Genomic DNA, 26,447 nt, shown 5'->3' with positions numbered 1-26,447 from the left:
GTGCCTAGATGGCTCAGTTGTTGAGCAACTGACTCTTGGTTTTGGCTCGACTCATGACCTCACTGGTCCTGGGATCAAACAGTGTAGGGCTTCCCCACTCACTGGGGAGTCTGCTTGAGAGATTCTTTCCTTCTGTCCCATCCCCTCAATTAAATGAATAAGTCTCTAAAAAATGAAAATAACCAGACTTATTGTGGTTATAATTTTGCAGTATATCTAATGTTGAATCCTTATACTGTACACATGAAACTGATAATACCTTATGTCAATTATACCTCAATAATAAAAAAGAAATCAAATGGTATCAGAGAGGGACCGATGTAGCTGATGGAAACAGATGAAGCTAACTGGGTGCAGAACAATAGGGAGTGGTAGAGTCTGGAAAAAAATAAACAGGATTCCTTTTTGCAATATACATGGCTACTAAAATAATAATCAACCGTTTATGTCATGGGCTACTTCTGTATTGCAGGTGCGATGAGGCATCACTGAATTTTTTCAGTTGAAAAAGAAGATTCTAAATAAATTGATACTTTGTGTAATTTGTTGAGATCACTAGTTAAAAGGGGTGGTTTTAAATAAACATATTCTTAGCTATTCCTCTGCCATTGATATTTAGGAACCTAGGAAATTCACCCCCAGGAGAGGTAATTTTACTGGTATTATACTTGCAAATAATTCTGTATGTTACTTTGAAGAACACTTGTATAAAAATATGAATTGGAAAAATGTCAGTAAGGCAAGAAAACATTTCATTTTTAAGATAACATTTCTCTCTTTTAATATCAACCAAAATGATCTACCTTAGGTTCAGAGATTATGCTTTTTTTTTACTATATTAAACTATTTTAAAAAATTGTTTTTCCTACCCTTAGGATAACATTTAGACAGCCCTTTTTCTTTCCTTTAATGCAGTGTGAGCTGAGTCAGAAAAGGAAAACATTTTCAATACTTTGAGCCAATGGGCAGCTCAGAGACACAGTCACATCTTTCTTAGGATTTAAACTTCCCTAATATCATCTCAGTTGCAAGAACAGCAATGTTCAGATGTATGGGAATCAAGTGATTACATTAATCTCTTCAAGCTAATTTATTTTGACTGCAAAACATTAGGGTCTACATTGGTCTACATTTACTAAGTACTGCTGGTCAAGAAAATTTGTACATCGTATGGTTATAGCAATGGAATATTTAGCTATTTTCTAAAAAAGTACAATTCTGTGCAAAGAATCTTGGTGATTCAGAAAGTTTCCAAAGAGTCAAATCAATTTTTCAATGTAGACACAAAGTGTTTCTCTAAGATTTTTTGCGTTCATTCAGCTACCCTCAAGAAAATTCTGGTTTGTAAAACTGCAAGAATGTGGTGTATTATCTTTGATGTCTTTGGTGATAAATCAACCCAAATGAGATTTGAATAAGTGAAGTGGAATCTCTGTGCATGCATGCAATGGGAAGAAAATGATGACAATTATAAGAACTGTAGATTTCATTGGGTGTGAATAGATATTCAGCTCCATAGTAATTAGGTGACTGTTATGGAGACTGGAGCTGTAGTAGCAGGAATTCAAAGAAGGCAAGCTGTTTTGCTCTAAAAATAAATCAAAAGAATTTATTGAAACTATCAATAAAGAAATAGTTTAGTTAAGCTGAATGGAAGTAAATTTGCATTTTAAAATATTTAAATTCACATTGATGGATCCATCCATGGTGTATAAAAATTATGTAAATAACATGTTTCCCCATTTTGCTTTAACTATACTGCCTTGTCTGAGTACTGTCTAGCTAAATTTTTCATCAGTATTTTTTTGGTAACTTTCCTTCTCATTTTAACACTTCATTGTGATCATCAATTAACACTTCTCTTTGTGCCTTTTTGGTATAAGCTGCCTTTTTCTTTTGTTTTCCTAATTTATTACCAAAATATTTTTCAACCTTTTATTCTTGTATATTCTTTTCTTAAATATCTCTTGTCTGCTTACCTTCAGAGTACTCTCAGTATGACCAATAGATTAAAAGAGTATTTAAAAGCATCCAGTAAAGTTTAACAGTGAAGACAGTTACATTGGCAATTGCAGACACGATTAATTTTAAGAGTGGATAGATATCCAAAGCAATCAGGAGGCTAGGGTTTAGAAAGAACGGGAGGACAGAAGCATGCAGGTGATGGTGGTGGGTAGGTGGTGTGGAGTAACGAGAAAAGCTACTGAATTTGTTAGAAAACTCGGGCTCTATGCCATTTGTATTACCAGTAAGCAGTTTGTTCCCGGACAGGGCACCACTCTTGCTTCCTAGTTTCCTTCTCTGGTTAATGAAGAGGTCTGACTTTAAGGTCTCTTCCAGCTCTGGAACTTCGTGATCTATTGCAAAGGCTTAACTGTGTAGATAAAACACAGTCTTATTAAGAAGTTGTTTTGCATGGGGTTTAGCTGGTTTTCTTGAATTGCTGACACTCACAACAGGAGTTTTTTAGGGATAATTTAGTAACCATTACTTAGACGTGGCACTGTTGACTGCACATTGAGAATGCCTCAATAAAGGATTACCTTGAGTTAGAGCAGTGGTGAGGTCAACATTACATCTAAGTTTCTCATTAAATGGTGATGGTATCAACTAGTATTCAAAATTATGCTTGTAATTTTCAAAATAATGCTTTGAGTTAAAGGGCTCCTTCCTAACAGATTACCAGGTGTGAATGTGTTAGTAATATGAGTCAGTGCTTGAGTTACTTCTCTACGCTTTAACTAAGTAAATTATTAGACCACGTGCACGTCAAGCATAGTACAATATAGAAAATCAATTATGACCTCCTCCAGTAGAGTAGGGTGAAGCTATTAAACATTTCATCAGAAAATTGCAAAGTACTACTGTCAAGTTCTTTATTGTTGGGAAGCCGTCATTTCTATAGTACTTACTAAGTATTTACCACCAGCTTGTAAAAATCTGCCATGGCAAGTTTCACAGCAGCCTCATTCACACTGAGCATTACTAGAAACATTTGGTGGAGGAAGACAGTTTAGGGAGTGATAATAAGGAAAAAAAAAACAAATATTTTCATGAGAATATTGCCTGTGCTATCTCTACTGGTTTGTTTAAATTAATTTATTTATTTTCAGCATAACAGTATTCATTATTTTTTCACCACACCCAGTGCTCCATGCACTCAGTGCCCTCTATAATACCCACCACCTGGTACCCCAACCTCCCACCCCCCCCCCGCCACTTCAAACCCCTCAGATTGTTTTTCAGAGTCCATAGTCTCTCATGATTCACCTCCCCTTCCAATTTACCCCAACTCCCTTCTCCTCTCTAACTCCCCATGTCCTCCATGCTATTTGTTATGCTCCACAAATAAGTGACCCATGATGCTAAGAAGCAAAAAAGTTTTCTGTGTCTATTTTCAGATGTATCATCCTTTCTTTAGCCTTCCTATCTGCTTAAAATACAGAATATACACAGTCTCACCACATTTTCTTTTAAGGTGCATTTGGAATTACTTGAAAAGTGTAGCAGGTAGATGGTGTTCAAATGATTATCTCTAGTGAAATTCATCTTCAAAGACAGAATTTGGAACTAAAAGAGAGGGGGCTGAGGAGACAGCTGCTGTTTATAGTGCCCACGGAACCAAAGCATTAGCTTTCAGAACAGGAGGCCTCAAGGTCTTGGCAGCATCCCAAAACTCAACTATTTTCATTGATTGGTATGAATCATTTTCTCTCTCTGTTGCCTGTACTTTTTCCACCAGGCATACCACATATGTGCCAACAAATCTGCTGTTGACCTTTTCATGGCTCTGTGCTGGGATGCCTACCACGGTGTTTCTAATCCTTGTCAATTTCTTTCCAGACAGAGCTTTTTGTACATGCCTTCAAGGATCAGCTGGTCAGAAGTGCTCTTTTGGCCCTCTACACTGCCAGACCAGGAGGTGTCCTTAAGAAACCACCGTCTCCTAAGAACAGCACAGAGGAGAGCTGTCCCCAGGACCCACCCGCGCCGATGAGAAGGCAGGACTCCATACCACACCATTCAGACTATGATGAGGAAGAGTGGGTAAGTGTCATGCACATTGTTTGCCTCCTCAGGTTTAGGCCTGAAAACTAGAGCAAGAAAGATGAGCATCTCTGCTTTTCATCAAAACAAGTTGGAAAGGAGTCATAATACAGATTGTGGATAAGTAGGCCACATTTTTTTCCTTGGTGGCAAATTATGAATGCAAGTTTTATTCCTGATCACATTCATTTAGCATAAAAATTTATATATATATATATATATATATAACCTAAATGTCATAAAAGCAAAGATGCCATAATTATACGATTCTATAGCACTTTTCTGTACTTATTGCCAAGGTAATACAAACCATTAAAATGGTGTTTTTTTTAAGGAAAAGAGTAATAAATTACTCAAAATCCACTACTTGTTGCAAATATTTTCTTGTTGCAATCCAGTGTTTCAGTCTAGACATCCTTCAAGAAGTATGAGCATTTAAATGTCAGTGGACGTAGAGATCTCTTAAATCCTTCCTGTTCTTGATTCTATTATTTAAAGGAAGATGTTGCTCCAGGTTCTTTAAAATTGGCTAAAGGATGGTTACATAAAAGCCTCTGAAAATAGCTAGTAAAAGCAAAAATACAAGAACAAAAACAAAAAACAAAACAAAACAAAAAAACTAGCACACACACACACACACACACACACACACACATAAGCCAGCGTGGTAATAAGAACTCTAGTGGGACAGAATAAGAGAAACATGAAGGTCCTGGGCAAAGGGGAACAGTGTTATTCCTGAATAAACACATATTGATTATCCAGGAAATCCCCAAAGTACGCACACCTCACACCCAGAGAGGAAGCTGTTTGCTGTATCTTGAGTTTAACCAAGAAAATAGTATTCCAGCCATATAGATGGTAAATAGTTAATGATTACTTTTCCTGCCACCCTAGGATTTAAGAGCATTCAGGGAGTAAATTATTTGAAAGGCCCGGCTCTCTCAAAAAAATTGCTGTCTGAAGGGCTATGAAGTGATGCCTCCTCTTTCTTTTGATAAAATTTCTATCACAGGAAAGACAGAGCTGGGTTCCAAGAGGTAAATGCTGAATAAGTATTTGTTGCTGCTGATTAAGATTGCGTTTCTCCCACTGAAGCATTTTCAAAAGAGCAAATCTAATATTTCTCCTTTTTACCTTCACCTTCTTCTTCAATTTATTCACAGCTCCAAGGCGTATGTACCTCTTAACCTCTCTGAAGTTCAATTTTCTCAACTGTAAAGTGAAAATAACAGCCCCTGCTCTGTTTATCTCTTCAGGTGGTCATGAGATAAATGACTTACCTGAGCAATAATGTCCCATTACCTGGAAAGGCCTAGGCAAATGCTTTGTATTACCTCAGTATTATTACTGTACATTGTCCTTTTTCAGATGCACACATTAAATAGTCTTATGGGGATTAATACTATCCCTTGAGGTAAACGGGGAGACTGGACCTAGCATAAAATGTGTATTGGGAATTTTAAAGCTTTGAGTAGATACAGAAAATAACTTGTCTTTCATTTAATGAAACATATAATGTTAACCTTTTGACAAATAATTTCTGTTTTTACGTTAAATGAAGTGAGAATTTTTGAAATTGGGTGTCTTTTGTTTTGATCATTTTCCTTTTTTCTCTTTGTTTTTTGTATTTTAGTATATTTTATTTATTTTTTATTTTATTATGTCACGTTATTTTAGTCATTAGTCACCACACAGTACATCATTAGTTTTTGATGTAGCATTCCACGATTCCTTGTTTGCATATAACACCCAGCGCTCCACGCAATCTGTGCCCTCCATGATACCCAGGCTTACCCATCCCCCACCTCCCCCCTAAAGCCCCTCAGGTTGTTTCCTGTAGTCCATAGTTTCCCATGGTTCTTCTTCCCCTCTGATTTCCCCCCTTCATTTTTCCCTTCCTTCTCCTAATGTCCTCCATGCTATTCCTTATGTTCCACAACTAAGTGAAATCATATGATAATTATCTTTCTCTGCTTGACTTATTTCACTTCACATAATCACCTCCAGTTCCATTTTCACCCCACTGTCCTGCAAACCCTCCCCCACACCTCACTATTTTCCTGCTGCTCCAAAGTGTCCCTCTCCTGCCCTCCCTCCTTATTTCCTTTTCTTTCCATCATCTTTGAGACCTTCTGTATTGTAGTGATGCAAAGAGGAAGGTAAGTGACACTAGATTCTTAGGTTCTAGAACTCAGTCTCATGCTGGATAAAACATACTAGCCAATAGTTACAAAATGTTGTGACCAAGGTTGGAGAGAGCCAGTTGGTAGAAAATAAGCTCTGCTTATATGACATCCGCTCAAGATTGTATGTACAGACCCTTTCACGGGGGGGAGAGAAGGAAGGGCGTGAGAAATGTGCAGTGAGCAGACGAGGTTTGTGGTGAGCCCGTCTGTGTTCCTGCTCACCTGCTCTGCCTGGTTGATTGTGCCACGTGCTGGAGACAGCGTGAAACACCCAGGGACACCAGGACTCCGTGGCCTATCCAAGGCTTTGGAAAGACAAATGAAAACTGCAGAGCAACTCCAACTTGTAACAGGATAAAGCTGGAAGGAGTCTGGTGGCCATGTGGATCCCCAGAAGTAAAGTTCTTAAGATGTTAAAGGGAATAGAAAGTTAATCCTTCAGGAAAGAGAATGACTTTTGGATGGGCACACAGGACCTGATGTATAAGGAGAGAGTGTGTGTGCATGATTATACCATTAGCTGTTTATTATACCATTAGTTGGTATATACCATGATACCATTAGTTGTTTATTATACCGTTAGTTGTTTGCTTTAAAGATGGTGGAAACTGAGCATGTTTATACTCCAGAAACCATTTGAGAAGCAGACAGGTGATGACTGTAGCGAGAGGTCCTTTTTCCAAAGGGAAGAAATGATTCAAGTCTGCAGGTGGAGAGTAGTCCTGGGCAAAAGTGGGCTTTCCTGCTGAGACCACAGGGAGAGTGTAAAGACCAGCTTCACTTTGGGGAGGCTGGGTGAAGCTGGGTGGCTTCTTTCGTGTTAGTTTAAAATATTTTCCCAGTTGTGTCTCAATACCACTGACAAGTAACACCTTATTAGCTTAAGGTATACATGATAATGACTTGGGAAATCATTGCCATGATAAATTTAATTAACATACATCACCTCATAGTTAATCTATTTTTCCATGAAAGCCTTTATCATCTACTCTCTTCGCAACTTTAAATATACAATGCAGTGTCATTGGCTATAGTCACCGCACTATACATTGCATCCCCGTGACTTACTATCTTACAACTTTTCGACCCCCTTCATCTATTTATCCCACTCCCTACCTTCACCTCTGGCAACCATCAGCATGTTCTCTGTTTCTATGAGTTTGTTTTTTGTTTGTTTTTAGATTTCATATATAAATGAAGTCATACAGTATTTTTCTTTCCCCATCTGACTTATGTTCACTGAGTTTAATGCCCTCGGGGTCCATCCATATTGTTGTAAATGGCAGGATTTCTCTCTTTTTATGGCTGAATGATAGTCCACATATATACCCCATTTTCTTTGTCCATTCATCTGCTAATAGATACTCAGGTTGCTCTCCATATCTTGGTTATTATAAAAAATGCTGCAGTGAATGTGGAGGTGCTGATACTTCTTTGAGATTCTGATTTCCTCTCCTTCAGGCATATGCGTCCTTAAAAGTGGAATTGCTGGATCATACGGCCTGTCTATTTTGAGTTTTTTGAGGAACCTCCACACTGTTTTTCAGTGTCTGTACCAATTTACATTCCCAGGACAGTATACAGGGTTCGCTTTTTCCCACATCCGCACCCAGCATTTGTTATCTCTTGTCTAACCAGTCTAAGTGGTAGGAAGTGACATCTCATCGTAGTTTGGATTTGCATTTCCCTGATGATGAGTGATGTTGAGCATGTTGCCATTGCCTGTAGGCTATTTGTATGTCTTCTTTGGAATGATGTTTATTCCATTCCTCTGGCCACTTTTTAAAATTTATTTCCATTGAGTTGTATGAGTTCTTTGTGTAGTTTGAATATTAACCCGAGTGCTTTATTTATCCTTAAAGCAGAATCACGTGCAAAGAGAAAGGGACGAGGAGGACAGGCTAAGGAGTGGGGTAACATGTTTCAAACTGGCGCCAAAGAAAGTGGGTATAGGCCCTTACAAGCAACATTTGGAAAGATTAGGAAGAATTTGGGTCCTCATGTAGGAACCGCCAATGTTGCAGTAGGAATCTGTGTGGTTATCGATTTATCTTTTATTATTCTTCTGGGAACACTTTCCGAGTCTTGACACTAGGAAAAAGTCAGACTGATTTGTTCTTCCCGTTGATGTGGAATGGTCCTGTCAGTTTCTCAGCTGTTTTGGTTTCCTTCACAGGCAAAAGGATAGAATAATAATAAAGATCTCCATCCCCCTCTTTATCTTCTTTGATATAATTTCCGAATTTCCTCCGGAACCTACTGTTCCTAGAAAGTATATGAATACTTTGTCTAAATTTACCACAATTACAAGGAAAATCCTTCCCACTCAGAAAAGTTGCTTCTAACTCTCTCCTCCTAATTTGACTCTATGAACAAATATAACTAACTTTGATCGTTACACAACATAGCAAACACTTTCTGTTAAAAAGATACCTTGGTTAAAAGATAGAAATCCCTTACTTAAAAAATATCTACCAAAGTCATAGCCATTTAATGTTATTTTCAAAGCTTTTTCTAACTTTGAAAATTTGAGTAAATCCAAAGAAAATGTAGCTAATTGAAAATGTCTTTAGAGACAATGCTATTAAATGGATTGGAAACATAACTTTGTGAACCACTTTTCTTAGTTAATTAGGTGTTAGAAAAGTTTCAGCACTGATTACATGTTTAATCAACTTCCTAAAATAATTCAGTGTTTTAAGTTAATTTAGTTAGGTTTCTGTGATATACGAAAGTATTCTCTGATCATTTAAGTTGGTTTAGATTTGCACATAAGATTACAGTAGCTTCATTAAAAAAATTGTTTTATTTAATGTCTTATAATGATTGTAGTTTTAACAATCACTTAACTTGAAAAACTGTCTTTAAACTTCTTGTAATAAATACTGGGAAAGTAAATATATACTTGTAAATTACTCTTGAATTCTACTCTGTTTATATAAAAACCTTTCTTTTTGAGGTTAAGAGAAAGAATTTCTATTAATTCTAAATTAGAGTGAGGCTGTTCTTTTTCGACCTGTTTTGTTGGCAGAATTGATGACATATGAATCTGGATAATAATTATCTAGTCAATATGGAAGAGATTGAAACTAAAATAATCACCGACAAAAAAAAATGTCTGTTATTTGCTGAATTTTCTTATTAAATGATTGAATGCTTTAAAGATTTATTTTCCTGAAAAGTTAGTAAACAATTAAACCCAAAGGAATGTGGGGATTTTATGACAATCTGTGCAAAGAAATAAACTAATATAACGTTCTTCATCTTTTAGCTGGTAAAAATGACATATTGCTTTTCTTTCTCTTTATCTATACAACAGATGCTTCTAGCAGCTGGGACTCCAAGATTAGTTTGTCCAAAATATGAAAGCATGTCATCCAACTAAAGTATTAAGTTGACCCAGTTTTTGTGGCTTCCAGTAATTATACTATTCTCTAGAACACTATGATTTAACTTCAACATTACTACACTGATGGGTTTGGGGCTAAATCTGTCTACCCTCATTCAAAAATTGTTAAAAAAAAAAAAAGATAAACTCTGATCCTTTATATTCTGATCCATTCCAGCAAAGAGCAGAAGTAGAAAAACTATTCTTATTACTTAGTCATATCCCAAACCCATTTTTTTAGTTGAACTAAATTCCTATAACAGGCAACATTTCACCATCCAAATTACCCAATTAATTCCCTTCTTTGTGTTGTAAATGTAAATCAAATTTTAAATTTTATTCCCTTGCTTAAGGTAAGGGAACATTTGCTATGACTTCTTATGGTAAAATGTGTTCACAACACATAAGCACAATAGATGATCCACATCAATCGATAATAAATTTTCAATAATTTTATAGGTTATAGAAGCAGAAGTATAAATTTATAGTAATATTTATGTCAGACATCCGGTGAGTAAAGTCATATATAACCTGAAAAAAAATTGTGTGGGTTCTCTGTAACTCAGTATTCCCAAAGAATGCATTTTTCAATGAGATTTACATAAACCACTTTCTGGCATGTTCTTTACTAACATCTCACATTCCACTTTGTACTACAACTTTCTCTAATGATGTCCAGAACAAATATAATGCTTAAGCTTCCCAAGAGTATTGATAGAACTATTTATATTGCCATAATTAGTAACCGTAAGCATACATAGTTGCAAAATATTATATTAAAGGCAAAACGTATTTAGCCAACCAGATACCTCCACAGGCAGTCTGAAGGGATCTGTATTCTCAACTGCACTTGCCATCTTCTATTTTCATCTTAGACCTTATCTCTAGGGGAAATAGCTCAGGCTGTGTATAATGCAGAGATACCTATTCAAATTAATAATTCAAAGAGATCTTGTTTAGTCCTCTGACTGGCTAGAATTATTTTATGTGAAGCCATTGACCTGATCGTAATAAGAAGGGAATAAATCTCATTCTTTAGAGGTAATTAATTCTTATAGACAACAAAATATTAACTTATGACTTAACTTTTCTAAAGCAACACCTTATAGCTTAGTTACCTAAATGAATAAAATTTCTATTAAATTATAGCCATTTATTTCCAAATTTTATGTTATAGAGAGAGATGCATGTATTTATATGTATATCTATATATATATGCATTCAACTCTAAAATATTTTGTGTAATAAAGCATTATTCTTACCTCTTGTGATGCCACAACCTCATGAATACTGAATTATAATCATTTGTTAATGTATCTGTTTCTTCCATGTGTTCATGATCTTCAATAAAGTAAGCTCCTAAGGGGCAAAGTCTGTATCATGACCACTGCTGTTTCCCCACAGTTAGCAGGCTATCTGCACCAAAAAGGTACTCATCTTTTATTTGTAGAATAAATTAATGGCTCTGAAATTTGCCGTCAAATTATTCTTATTTACCTTCTTATTTTGAAACATGGACTATTCAACTTTAACGTGTCTCTGGACTGTTCTGTGCCTTTTCCTTTACTAGAATTCATGAATTCTTCTGGGGATTTTGTTTTTCTCTTCTAGTCAAAAGCACCCAGCTATATCCCTCTCTCCTTAGTACGTATTTCCTAGCATCATAATCAATCTGAGAGGTAACTATTTAAGTCCTCTTCCAATACCTCCCAACATAGAAAGCAGTAAAATTCAAGATAGATACAGAACATCAGAGATGACCAAATGACATAATGAAGAACATAGAACATGATGAGTTAAGGCCTTCAGAAGCTTCCAGAAACCCAGTGGTGGCAATTTTAATTTTATTTGATTTTTCAATTGCTAATTACAAAGGTCCTAGTTACACACATGTTACCCAGCAAATATGATTGGAAATAACTATTTTCCCCTTTCCCAGCTTTTTCTTTTTCATCCCTATTAGGGTTGCCTGGTTTTGTTAAACTTATAATGAGAGTGGGATATTGGAAGCATCCATTCACCCCATCGAAAAGGGCAGGTAAAGACAGGGAGTATTAAGCTAAGTTGTTCCCTATGTGGCAACTGAAATGTGTTCTATCATCTGTTTCTTTGATGGATGGGAAACATTCCTGAACTTCTCCAGTCCATTTCACTCAGAAGAAATGTGCTTTGAATACTTATCCAATATTAAAGTCCACAAAAGGTGATTAAGCAAAGTTCATGACTGTCCATTAAAATGCACAAATGTTCTATTAAAGAAAAGAAACCCCAAATGAGATCTTTATGTGCATGCATATTCATGAAATCCTGACAATTTCTTGATTTTTCCACATGAAGTTAATACATTCACCTTCAGTTCCCTGTTTTATAGTACCTAATACAGTGTTTTATACACACTAGTTCAATGTATTTTTCAGAGTTAATGTAGGAATAAATGAATAAATGGATTTGCTGAATCAGCAGTTCATCCTCCAACTCAAACTAGTGTTTTTAACAGAGATATTTTATTTCTATCAATGTAGTGGTGACTTTCCTGTGGTATTATATTGAATACCATCCTCTTCCTTGGATACATTATTGATTCTTACAATGTCTGATTCAAGATCAGATATTTTCATTTGCCTTTGTATAATGAATATGTAAACTTGAATGAATATACACACATTCTTTATAAATTTATGATTACATTCAAATCAAGTGCCCTTAAACATTAGTACATTCTAATGTGAATAGTGAGGCATTATTTTCTATATAGAAATTTTTGAATCTCCATAATTTAATGAATAGTTAAAAGAAATGCTGAGGCAGAGCACCTGGGTAGCTCAGTCAGTTAACCATTCTACTCTTGATTTTGGCTCAGGTCATGATCTCAGGGTCATGAGCTCTATCCCTACATTGGGCTCCCCATTGGGCATGGAGTCTCCCTAAGATTATCTTTCTCCACCTACCTCTCCCCCCTCCACTCATGCTCACTCCCTTGCTCTCTCTCTCTCAAACATAAATAATTGAAAAGAAGTGCTGACATGTATATAGGCAAACTATTGACTTGATATATTAGGGTACATTCTGTTAAAAAAATTAATCCTGGAAATTGATTGCATGCAACACACTAACCGATAACGTCATATAATTCAGCCAGTTGTGCAACTATCTAATGGTGTGCAGATAACATCCAATTACTAATTTAAAATTAAAAGCTTTAGCTAATCAGTGGATTCTTTGTTACTAAATGCTTTATGTAATGTCTTCACTGAATTAAAAACATTAGCATTTATGTGGCATTTATTAGATCAAACGCAGTCATTCAGAGTACAAGCTTGGTTCTAACTTTAATTTGAAGTTTCATGTGATAATACTGCAGTTGTATTTTTTACTTGTAAGTCACAGCTTGTTAAGTCAATCAGCAGATGTTAATTAAGCATCAGTAGTGTGCAATAGTGCTATAGGTACTTGGGGGAAAACAAATAAAAGTATAAAGTATGGACCCTCCAAAATCCATATTATCTAATTCAAGTGAAAGACCAGAAATCATAAAATAAGCAGAGATATTGAAAGGTACAGAATCTTTCCCAGATGGAGATAGTTGTGTAGTACACATTAAACATGTCAAAAATATTTAGGGAGAAGTTACATAAAGGTTGGAGAGGATTAAAAAAATCATCCCTTCCTTGCTTCTTTTATTCATTCATTCACTCATTTATCCATTCTTTTCCCTATTACCTTGAGTTCCAGGGCCTGGGAATAAAAGGACTAATTAATAATAGTCATTTCCCTCATCGAGCCCACTCTTAAGCAGAGAGGACAGAGTCAACCATTCTTGGACATGATGAAACAAAAGGGGGAGAATTTGGATTGATGGAAGATGAGAGAAGGCATTCTAAGCATAAAAAGCAGTATGTGTCAAGATAGAAATATTAGTTCCTCCAAAGTTTCCTTCATATCTTTGATGTTTAGCACTGAGCAAGCTTGTAGCAGATGCCCAGAAAGTAGATGTTGAGCTAATTAATAGCATGTTTCTAAGACAGCAAGGAGACTGACTTGGGCAAGTTTTCATTTTGAAGATTGATGAGAAATAGGGAGAATTATGTAGGTTGACACAACTGCAGCGGTGCTTCCGGGCTGAGAGAAGAATGGATAGTTGCTGCAGTAGAAGGTCTGCTTCTGATGAGAGGACTGATGGTGATGGATAAAGTGAACATGCCGTCATGTGTAGACCTGATCGTGTGATAGCTGAGTATGGGTCTGGCCAAAAGCCAAATCAGGAGAATATGGAGAAGTCTGTTAAAGAAACAGTAGCTGACTAGCTGAATCCACTTGTAGAACTATTCAGTTAGGACTGAATTTCAGGGTGAGACCAGCAGAATGGTTATGAGAAAACAAAGGCTATGGATTTTTTTACAGGAGTAATTAGGTGAAGTTAAGCAGGAGGATCAATAGGAAGCAAAGGTTGGGGAATTTCCCTTAATTCTGGTGGATATCACATGTTTGGCTATTGTCAATGCACACAATATGCATGTCTGTATGCATGTGTGCAGGTGTGTGTGTGTGTGTGTGTGTGTGTGCATGTGTGTGTGTGTATACTACCTACTGTGGGCCGTACGTGTGCTGGTTTGTGCCACAGAGTATTTTAAGTGCAATTCCTTTCACCCCACAGTCTGGCAAAGTAAGGATTTAGAGAGAAAAGCCAGGAAACTATTGAAAGAATAAAGGTTTGCACTACTGAGGAAGGAGGCCAGTTGAGTACAATTTACTCTCAGTCAAATCAAGGATAAACTAAAGCTTCTCTTTGAAGATGTGATTTCCTATATTAATTTGCCTGCCCATTCTAATCAAAGTCCTCAAAAATTGGTAATGACAGGTGGGAAATTGTGCATAGAGATATAGATACAACAAAGCTACTTTGGACCCCCATTTCAGTTCTCAGTCAATCTTCACATTCTTCCTGATCAAAAATTGGTCCCAGAAAAATTGATTAGTTAAGCAATGCTAAACTTTTTTTTTAATTTTATTTTTTAGGTTAAGTGCTGATCCAAAGGAGAAAATTGGAAAAATTGGAAAAAATCCAATGGGACCAATCTCATAGATGTGTGGCATGCAGCATAAGCACCATGTCCCCTGCCCTCATGGCTCACTTTGCCAGGTCCCCCTGACTACTCATTGACAAGTCCATTAAATTTGTGGATCTGTGGCCACAAGCTTTGCCCGCACCTTAGCTTAGGTCCTAACGCAGAAATAAATAAGGATGAAAATCAACATCTGATTCGGAGTGGAATAAATGTTGCTATTAGTTCCCTGTCGCCCTTGGCCTCCAAGAAGATGGATTGTCTAAAGGCTCCATTAAGGTCAAGGACACCAGCTAGGCTCCACTTAATAAAGGGTAGAGTGTAACCAACCAATTTGCCATTATTTACTTCAGCAGGAGACATAGCAGGATCATGGCTGCTATTTTCTGGGGAGCAGGGGAAAAGCCCAGCCTTCAGTTTTTCTAATAGGTTGTTGTTTTAGTTTGCTTTTGGTTTTGGTTTATTTTCTTTTGTTTTGAAAACTCCCCAGTGGCTGAGGAGCTAGCAGGATCTAAGGTAGTAGCCATGACCCGAAAAGGGGAAGGATGGAAGCACCATGCACTATAGTCACATTCTTATGCTTCCATTTATCTTTGACCTACTGACCAGCCTTTTCTCTTTGTGGGAATAGTCTGTGATCTTAGTAGGGGAAAAATGGAGTAGGCTGCACACATAATAGCAATCTAAGCAAAAAGAAGCTTCCACATGGACTGTTCTCATGAGTGAAAATGATCAGAATTGGAATGCATTTTTGACAGTCATTTTCCTTTGTGTGAATGCTTTCACAGAAGTATTATGGAAAATGGGTTTTTTTTAGGGGAGAAATCAGATATTCAAGGTTTCCTTTCAAGAATATTGCCTACCCATTTTATCATCCTAGTTTCAAAGTAATGATTTTGCTAAGAATAATTAATAATTATCTCCTAGGAATTTAATTATTTTCCCTCCCTATAACCTCTTCCTTGTTTTATATCCCAGTCATGAGTAGATTTTGGGTTTTGATGCTGACACTGTCCTCTCTTTATGTTAGTCACTTATGTCCTTTGACCCAAGCTCATTGACCTTTTAGCTAAATGATTGTTCCATCCTTGATTGTATGACCCTCTTGATTTCAAACTTAAGAGCACAATGTGACCAGACTGTCCTTTTCAGAGTCATCTCTTAGTGATTTGCCATTGGACTCATTTTCAAGTCTCAGATAACTGACATGTACTCTTGCTCATGTGAGCAAGAGTACCTTCTTCCTGATCCTTCCTGTGGCTCCTTCTCCTGACTTTCCTCGTCTAGCTTGTCCCCGGAGTTGAGTAATCTCACAAAGAAGAATTCCTACTGTGTGCCACTATTCTGTGGGAAATCCTAGGGGAAGAATCAAGTCTCCAAAACCAAGTAGAATTTCTAATTTAGTTATACCCATTTTAATGTGGAATGTTATTCAACATCTCTTAACCTGAGGTCTCCTCACCTCTATAGACTGAGTCCATAATGTTGAACTTTTGTGGTGGTTTTGAAGGTAGATAAGCTAATTTCATATACTAGGTGAAAATAAATAGCAGCTCTCAATCTGCCTCTGGGTTGGAGTCCTCTTTCTTCTCCTCTCTCCTTTGTTCCATTTCTCTTTATCTGCCTTTCCTCCAGACCCTGTTCAGTGTCGTGAATACACAGCCCTCAAACAATTCCTAGACTGGTATGAGAGACAACAATGCAAATTAATGACTTTATAATCTACTTTGTAGATGCCCTAAAGGAAAAAGAAACAGTGACCATCAAAACTCAGCTTGTGTCCCCACCAGCCGGGCAGGATTTCCTCTCCAAAACATAAAGACCAGCTTGAGTCTGCTTGGGGTCTCCTACTGAGTGTGTCTTCAATAAAAAATAAATTTGATTATGTATGAATTATCTATCAGTCTTGAATAAAATCCCGCTCAGTTTCTCACCCCCAGCAAACATCCTCCCAGCTTACGTGCCCCCTATGTATTTAATGACTTAAATGTTCCTCTGTTCTTTGCCATCTAACCTCTTACCATATGGTTGTTGGTCTCATCCAATGAACATACTTCACTCTCCATCTCATGTCAATAAAGGTCTCTCGACTGACCGCAAAGATTAATATTTCTGTGGGTATAATCCTATAGCCCCAATTATCTATAAAGGAGGAACAAAAAAGAGTTAGAATGCAAAATTATCCTTTTATATATTCTCATATTCTCACCCTTGGAAATGTAATTAAAAGAAGTTGGTTAACCCCTTGTATTACTTTATATAAGAAATGCAGCATGCGATATGATTTGGTTCTTCCCAACATGGGCAACAAGAGGAGAGTTGAAAATGTATCCAATGTACAAAGCTAATCTGGAAAATTAAGAATAACCCTCTGCCCTTTTTCCCCCCTTAATAACAGTGTTTATTCCCAGTGTTAACTGGGAGAGTTACACCATTTTTTCCATTCAACGTTTTAAAGATGTAGTTGCTGGTGGAAATTAAGCCGTATTCAGAATAGGGACCAGTAAGTTTGTTATTGTGGTCTGAAATGTAAGCTCCTCACCAAATCCCAGTATGAATGATGTCAGGACCTCAGTTTGCTTACCATTCCCCACATTTCATCCCAGAAGAAGTGAGCTTCCTTAGGTCTCCTAGATCATAGCTGAGGAGCGCCTACACCTAATTTCTCAGACAACAGGCAGGGCATAAAGCAATTTATGGTTGTGACTGGTGTCTTAGTTTCCCTTAGAGGTAGGAAGTACTTGTAATCTTTTGGTGGAAGAAATCTGCCTTTAGAGGAAAGATTTTTATGATTATTTATGATTATTAGCATACTTCATACCCTGGATTAGAAGGTGATGAAAAGCAAGTTTGATTCATTTAGGAAAGCCAGCAAGAATAGGATATGATTTTGCCAATTATAATAGTTTTCCAGGCACTTTCATGGAAACTATGTTGTATGGCTCCCACTGCAGCATGGTGAGGTTGGCAGGGCATTCTAAACTCTAGATGAACCAACTGTAGCTCCCCAGAAATGAGGCAGTTTTCCCAAGGTAGCATGTCATGTAGGTGGACCTCGAACTTCTCTTTTCAAACTTTGAATGTTCTACTTTTCCCCCTCGACTATAGTATACATATCTGTACACACCCATATCTGTTTGTTACATTATTCAACTAATATTATATTATTCAACTAAGTTAGTCTTTATAAGACAATCATCCAATAATCTAAACTCAATTATAGTTCTTTCTTCCTAGATTTGTTTTACCCAAAATTAGTTTCCATGTTTATAAACTAGTAAAATTAACTTGGATAAAAATATGTATTTGGGTAAAAATGTATAAACTACTAAGGAGTATTACATATATATATATACACTAATCAATTATTAAATACTAATTGATTTATAATTTATAAAATAAATATATATAATTAATATATAAATTTATATTATATGTAATATAATATATGTAAATATGCATAAATATAAGTAAGTTATATTTATAATTTATAAATATAAAAATTACCAATAGAAATAAAATATTTTTACCAATCATAAATACTAATTGATTATTCTCTTTGCATTAAGTGCTACCCCAAATAGCTCTGAAATAGCTCTATTACAGTGAAAGATGAAAGAAAAGCAAAATCCCTTTGGTTCTTATGCAATATGTAAGATACACCTAATATGTATGTTAGGGTCTTTCAGAGAAATAGAACCAATAAGATACATATTATTTATTATAAGGAATTGTCTCACATAATTTTGGAGGCCAAGAAATCCCATGATCTGCCATCTGCAAGATTCGCCATCTACAGACTGGAGACCCAGGAAATCTGGTGGTATAATTCAGTCTGAGTCTAAGGGCCTTAGAACCAGAAGAGCCTCTGATATATGTTCCAGTCCAAGTCTGAAAGCCTAAGAATCCAGGAGTACTGAGGGCAGAAGATCAATGTCCTGATTCAGTCAATCAGGCAAGAAGGATCACATCTTGACTGCCTCCACATCTTTGCTCTCTCTCGGGTCTTCTGTGGATTGAGTGAAGCCCACCCAACCTGGGGAGGACAAACTGCTTTATGAGTCCACTAATTCAAATGTTAATTTCACCCAGAAACACTCTTACGAACACACACATAAATAATGTTTAGCCAAATTATCTGGACATCTTGCAATGCAATCAAGTCGACATATAAAATTAGCCATCACCCTTGGAGAGTCAGTGACTCCATCTAAATGATATGAAGAGAAGAGCACAAAGGGAAACTAGGGATGAGAAACTACCATAATGATAACTACATTTGAATTTTTTATTAAGAAATAACAACTTTTATGAATTAGAGTGTTGTGAATTGCCCTAAACAAAAATAGAATGCTAATCAGAATTGTCAAGTTGGGAGACAGAGAGGCCCCCTAGTGGTAGGAGCTGCTTCCTAAGAAATAAATCGGCCACAGTGACATTAATGGCCATAGCACATAATATTGAGTAGAAGTTCTCAGATTTAGAGTGGTCAGAAGCACCCGAAGAGTTTGTCAAAATTCAGTTTAGAGTGCCTTCTTCGTAATGGTTCTGACTGACTTAGTAGGCGCTGACAATCTGTGTTTTAATTCTCTGGGTCATTCTGTTAAAGGTGTTGTAAAGACCACACTTCAAGAACTTCTGTTGCCTAGAGCAGTCAAATCCATAGAGGCAAAAAGTATAATGATGGTTGCCAGTGGTGGGGGAGAGAAGAGTGGGGAGTTCATTTTGAAAGGGCAAAAGTTTCATTTTGGGAAAATGAAAAATTCTAGAGATGGTTGTGGTGATGATTATATAATAATGTGAATGTACTTAATGCCCCTGAACTGTACACTTCAAAACGGTTAAATGGTAAACAATGTTATGTGTGTTATCACAGTAAAAAGGAAAAACAAGGAGTTTGAATGCAAATTATAGCTATTCTTTTAAAAATGTGTCTTTTCTTTCCCACTAAGTGTTGGTAAGGGAAACAGATACATCCAGTTTAAAATATCATAGGTTGTGTTCAATTATGGATTAATATTGTACAGTATTTCATCGTTGCTTTATAAAGATGAAACAGATTTCTTCTTATATATTCATAGTCTGGCCAAGTGAATGGGAGTATTAGAATTAATCACTGAGTCTGCTTTCTTATGATTCTTCCTCTACCTGCTTCTCTAAAATGGAATTGTTAGATTTTGCCTTATCTTGCTTTTGCAATAAAAATGTGTAGTGATACTTATGCTCTTTTCAGGATAGGGTGTGGGCCAACGTGGGGAAAAGCCTGAACTGCATTATTGCCATGGTTGATAGACTGATTGAAAGAGATGGCAGCAATGAAGGCGGTGGTGGTGGCAGCCAAGATGGAGAAAAGGACCCCTCTCTAGTGGACCCCATCATAACTCATCCAAGGGGTAAGGAGTCATGTTTTCCCAATCACTGACTGAGTAAACAAAATGAGAAAGTCATGATAAAATGAGATAGAAAAAGAGGAGTCAATAGTGCCTTTGATGAAAGTGCTGATAGCATGCTTTTCTACTGCTCTGGCTTGGATGATAGAAGGCTATTTATCAAATTGCATCTCAGTTGTGTTTTCAGAACTGCTTGCAATGCTCATTTTTTTTCTTTTGCTACATAAAAACCTTCTTGAAAGAAGAAGAGTGTTTTCTTTTAAAGACTCTGACCAAATTTAATCTACTTTGACACAGTCCTCCAAAATTTTTTAGGAAGCAAAACAAGCATCTGCTCTTAAAGCTCCTAGAAACTTCTACAGATATCAGGACGCAGTATCCACAATGGTTCCTGAAAAGAATGCAGTATGATAAAATGCTTTTTACCTTGTGCTGGAGAATATTTTTTGTGAATTAACTCAAAAACTTTAAGAAGGTTTGGTTCCATATAAGAAGAATATGTTTGTGTGTATTAGTAAGTCTCGGTTTTCATGAAGACATGTATACACACAACAGTTACATACACATGTGGGTGTCTATATGTGTGTAAGGGCAGACACACAGATATATAGATACTTTTAAAAGTATGGCTTATTACAAGCTTTACCAGAAAATATGATAATCAAATCTTAACTATGGTTGTGTCCCTATAAATTATAGGCTTTTTCGCCTTTTTGTTGTTGTTGTTGTTGTTAATTTGATTAATTTTGATGACAAAAACCCAGACAAATATCTGCATTTCTTTACAGGGGTAAGAACTGCTGTTAAAGTAGTCCCAGCCCTTTTGGTAACTTAAGTGTTTGGAGAGAATACCCAGTGTTGCCCTACTCTCTTCTTCTGAAATCTGCATTTCCTGTTACTTTAAGAAAATGAGTCAGAAGGAAATATGGACACTTATAAAATTAAATTTATGTTTTCCCAATTTGTTTTCCTTATTTTTCATTACTCACATGTTCACCAGGAGTTTAATTATGTGAAACATCAATCTTTCCTTACTTGATTAACAGTAGAACTATTTCTAAATCATGTTTATAAACTAAAGTTTTCTTACTATAGATGGTCCTCATCTTCTATAGTACATTCACATGGAAAAGTTTATACTAATATTCATTATGTTTATACCTACTTAGTTTAACTATATATGGGGATCTTCTTTTTTAATAATATCAGTTTTATTAGTTAATGGATCTAATGTCAGTCAGATTCTATGTCAGCCCTATAACTTTTACATGAATCGAAGTGAAAGCTTGTCATAACTGATGTCATAAAGAAGTAGTATACTTCAGTTTTCTTTAATTGAACATTTATTGACTATCAGCCATAAGCCAGACAATATGCTGAGCTCTGGAAAATGAGGTAAGGAAGTTGAAATCATGTTAGGGGCTTGTTATGTCCATTGATGGGTTTTCAAGGCATAATACTCTTTTAGCAGAAATAAGATGAGGTACTGAATTTTGCCATATTTGTTTTGATGTTCCCCAAAAGTTCTCATTGACAAGAGTTCTAGAATATTTGAAATTATGTATTTTACCTATACTTGTATTTTTATCAGAAGGTTGTTTCTGTGGGATCAAAATTACATTTTAAAGAGTAAAAATAGGGCGCCTGGGTGGCTCAGTGGGTTAAGCCGCTGCCTTCGGCTCAGGTCATGATCTCAGAGTCCTGGGATCGAGTCCCACATCGGGCTCTCTGCTGAGAGCCTGCTTCCCTCTCTCTCTCTCTGCCTGCCTCTCCATCTACTTGTGATTTCTCTCTGTCAAATAAATAAATAAAATCTTTAAAAAAAAATAAAGAGTAAAAATATTTGGTAGGTAATATTTGGTAAGATTCGATGAATCACTTTCATTTGAATGTGAGGCATTGTCTGAATATAGTATAAACCAGACAGAAGCTGTTGTCAATGTAGAATTCACAGCTAGATGGGATTTGTGGATGGTTAAAGTCAAAGCATAGCATCGTGCCCTCTACGTGATTTTATTTTCAATTTATGATCCATATTTATTTCATGCATACTTTTTGATGTTATCAACATTTTCAGGAGATAAAACACTTGAAAAATATAAAATGAAATATATACTTTAGTCTAGTAATGATTTAATATCATATTGTCAAATAATTTCAAAGTTAAAGCTTTTGTTAACATTTTACAGGTTAGACAATTGTGTATAGAGTTCATGTTTTAGAGAGGACATCGGTACCTAAAAGAAGATGTATAACATTTACAAATAGATGTTTTACAGATGAATCTGTGCTCAAGTATACTACGAATAGATTATGAATGCTACTGCATAGTTGGAGTGGGATTGATTAGCTTATTCAATCATTTAACAATAATTTACTTTCATTATGTAATAATAATATACTAATAAAATACTTAGGGTTGTTTTAGACTTCTTCTTAAAGTTAGGAAAAAAGCATTTTCAGTTTCTATCCTGATTTTTGTCACATAAAGCAATGCAGTAGAAAAATTAATAGTGGTTTTTTGGGCTGATATAAGGCAAATGAATAACCAAAAGTCATGTTTTTACCTACACTATCTCGCAAACTATTTCAGATGAAGATTTTTGAGATACACATTTGCTAATTATATTGTGCCCCGATTTACCTGTAGTTTTAAATTTTATTAGAAAAATAAGAATTTAAAAAATTTGCAAGGGTAAACAAATAGGACTATGTATGAGTTTTATCTTTTTATTTCAATCAGACAGAAACATTTTTAACATACCTGATGTTTACCCGTACACACAAACACACACACACACACACACACACAGAGTAACAAAACTGGAGTACACACTGTAAATATAGATGTACTTCTTGATATCCTGCATATCATTATATAATGGATATTTCCTGAGAAGCATTTTCTGGAAATGAGATTACAATGACTGTAAACGAATTCATCAAAAGAGAAACCACGATTTCAGAAATATAATTATTATAATTGCACTGAGTTAACATGTAACACATCTTTGAATGTTGAAGTCTTCTACTATATCCCTGATATTTTCCCCAAAGTCAGATCACAGGAAGTGGAATTATTTTATAAGGAAGAGTTATTCTTTCTCTCCCACATGTGCATTTTTACAATTATCAGTTCGTATCAGTGTAGACTCAAGAATATGTATGTTATTTTTTTAGTTTATAATCTAATACTATTATAATAATATATATTTGAGGCTCAAACTGTTCTGGAGTTAGCCATTAGGAGCTCTTTCAGGTTGTTCTCAGTGGCCTTCTAACAGTTTGCCCACCCATAGGCTAGTTACTCCTTTGTGTTCTTTCTTACTTATTCCCTTACTTTTTTTACTCATTCCCCTTCCCTCTGGCACCATGAGGTAGTCTAGGTTCAGCTGTTACTTCTCCTGCCCCAGCGCTAGGTTAAGCCATTTTTCAAGGAACTACGATTTCTTCTATTAGAGAATAACACATAGAAACCAACCAAGGGGTAGGAACATTGTGATGGTTCTTTTTAGCAATAGATACTCTCACGAGCAGTATCTACAAGCACCCTTTTAACCACAGTCTTCCCAACCTTAAATATTTTCCCTATTTTCATGCCACTTTGGGTGAGAAATGTTATATTGCAATCTGTAATTTGTTGTAATTTAATTTGTATTTTTTTTGTAATTTATCTAGTTATTAGTGAAGTTTGACATTATAAAACCTAATACTATATTTCAAAATATTATTTTTATAATAAAATGCATTTCATCAGTAGCTCCAGTTTTATCCCCAGCTCATATCTGGGGTGGAAAAAACATTTCTTCTTTTCTTTTTACGATTGATAAATGAGTTGAATGACTGAGTCATCCAGAATTTATACGAATGTATAATGTCATAAATACTGCTATGCATTTGTTACCGCATCACTTAGTAATTCTTTCATGTTGTATCAGTTTTATTTTGTTTCTTGCTATATTAAATTATACAATTTTTTTTTTCTAGAGAGGGAGAGCAAGAGTGCAAGTGGGGGAGTATGGGCAGAAGGAGAGAGAGAGAAAGTCTTAAGCAGATTCTTTGCCCAGCAAGAGCCCTCCGTGGAGGTCAATCTTACAATCCTGACTGAGATTATGACCTGAGCCAAAATCAGGAGTCGGGCATTTAACTCACTAAGACGTCCAAGCACCTCATGTTCTGCATATATTTTTAGTCAATTTCTGGAATTTTTATTCTCTTCATGAGGTTTTGACTATTTACTATGTTTTATGTTGGGATATATTTTGAAATCTTAGAGGATAAGTCAACCCTATGACAGTCAGCTTTTCTTTCTTCATTATCATCTTTTATTTTTACATTTTAGCTGTAATTCCTGTTTGTTTCACTGGCATATATGTATATCATGGTTAAACAGATGGTCTTCTGAATTATTGCTACCTTTTTCCATTTTTTAATGTTTATAACCTGCAGATATTTTTTAAGGTGCACATTTTTCTTTTGCAGTATGTTTATTTAATAATGTTTTAAATTTGTAGTTTTGAGAGTTTTTCAATTTGTTTTAGATCTAGGATTTTACAAAATATCTTCATAAATCTCTTTTCAGGAGTATTTCAGGAATTAAAACATTCTATGCTGTTCTGAACACAAATAATGGAATACCTTTTCAAACTTACATGGCTTATATATATATTTATATGTTTTCTTAATGAACAAGTTTTTTCTTTTAGTTCCCTACACTCAAACATACTTAAAACCATCTACTATATGCACGGGACCACATGCCTTCAATTTCATAATAAGCTGAAAACTCAAAGATAAAAATCACTGAATATTAGAATCTTAGATTTTAAGGTCCCCTTAAACATTACATAATTAAACGTCCTATGTGTTAAGAAGCTTACCTATAGTATCTCCCAGTTTTCACCAAGCCCGTGGTACACATCTCCAGTGATAGAAAACAATTTTTTATTTTCTAGAATGGCACACTCCAGATGTTGATCTAAATATGTTTCCTTTAATTTTACCCACTGGCCCAGATCTAATTCTGTGCAACAAACAGGACAAATCTACTTTCCTTCTTCCATATTATAGTCTAACAAATCGGAAAACAACCATTATGTCCTTTTTGCCATTTTCTGGTCATTTTTCAAAGAAGAGCGTCAAACCCAGAGTAACAGAGGGGGACCACTTTCCTACTTTTAGAATCTATTTTTCTTTTTTCTTTTTTTTTATAATTTTTTTATTTTTTTAAATAATAAACATATATTTTTTATCCCCAGGGGTACAGGTCTGTGAATCGCCAGGTTTACACACTTCACAGCACTCACCATAGCACATACCCTCCCCAATGTCCATAGCCCCACCCCCTTTCTCCCCACCCCCCTCCCCTCAGCAGCCCTTAGTTTGTTTTGTGAGATTAAGAATCACTTATGGTTTGTCTCCCTCCCAATCCCATCTTGTTTCATTTATTCTTCTCCTACCCCCTTAACCCCTCATGTTGCATCTCCACTTCCTCATATCAGGGAGATCATATGATAGTTGTCTTTCTCCGAATTAGAATCTATTTTTCTATTAATGATATCTAAGTTCACACTGGCTGTTTTGACAGCCAAGTTTTTTACTACTAACTTCATTGATACCATAAATCTTGCTCAATTTGACTTATCCTTCAGGCTTTCAAGATTCAAATAATATTTAAGTGCCATTGTGTGCTAGACATTGTGAAAGAGTAGGGACACAAGGAGATTAAGACATGGTCTATCTCAATTCTACTGATGTGATTGATGGATAAACCCAAGACTGAAGTGTACTACACTTCTCAGTATACTCAGATAAATACCTATTTCTTACATCCATCATATCTACTATCCAGCTTAGGTTTATTTTATTCACATTTTACAAACATTTTCTGTTCATTCACACAAGTAATACATAAAAAATGATGGGAAAACAGAAATAAATACAGATCCTTGAGGCACATCACTAAAAAAACCTGTATGCACTAAAATACTCTTATTAATCACAACTGTTTGGGGATATGTGTTGAAGCAGTGATCCATTCACCCATTCATGATATTGCATGCCTGAATTTCTTTGTCTTTCACAAGGTTACCATGAAATGCCCCGTCTCTGAATACTTCTTTCTAATCTGCTCAGCTACCAGTCCTGTCAAAAAGGAGATGAAATTCTTCTGACATGACTTTTCTCAGTGAGCCCATGCTGGTTTCATGCTGTCACTGCTTCCTCATACAAAGGAGATAACGCAGATCATAGCATTTGTTTACTTACCACTGGTTAGAGTTTCATGCTCATTGATACTCATGTTCTTTCCTCCTTCCTAATTTTCTTCTAGCTTACAAGGTACATTTCATATCTTCTAGTGGGACCTGAG

General features: G+C 35.8%; 1 protein-coding gene across 6 annotated transcripts in view; it reads left to right on the top strand.

Annotated features, from left to right (window-relative positions):
• The window catches only part of INPP4B (inositol polyphosphate-4-phosphatase type II B), an 830,315-nt gene that overhangs the window by 704,535 nt on the left and 99,333 nt on the right, over positions 1-26,447 (top strand). For all 6 annotated transcript variants that reach the window (XM_004768442.3, XM_004768441.3, XM_004768440.3 and 3 more), the window contains 2 exons: positions 3,844-4,047; positions 19,921-20,080. In XM_004768442.3, coding sequence (XP_004768499.1) covers positions 3,844-4,047; positions 19,921-20,080 — 364 coding nt within the window. The remainder of the gene's footprint in view (positions 1-3,843; positions 4,048-19,920; positions 20,081-26,447) is intronic.

The sequence above is a fragment of the Mustela putorius genome, unplaced genomic scaffold (assembly GCF_011764305.1).
Source record: "Mustela putorius furo isolate JIRA1106 unplaced genomic scaffold, ASM1176430v1.1 tig00000083_pilon_pilon_pilon, whole genome shotgun sequence".
Taxonomy (NCBI): Eukaryota; Metazoa; Chordata; class Mammalia; order Carnivora; family Mustelidae; genus Mustela; species Mustela putorius.
The sequence above is the reverse complement of the archived record's forward strand: the minus strand, read 5'-3'. Positions and strand labels throughout refer to the sequence as shown.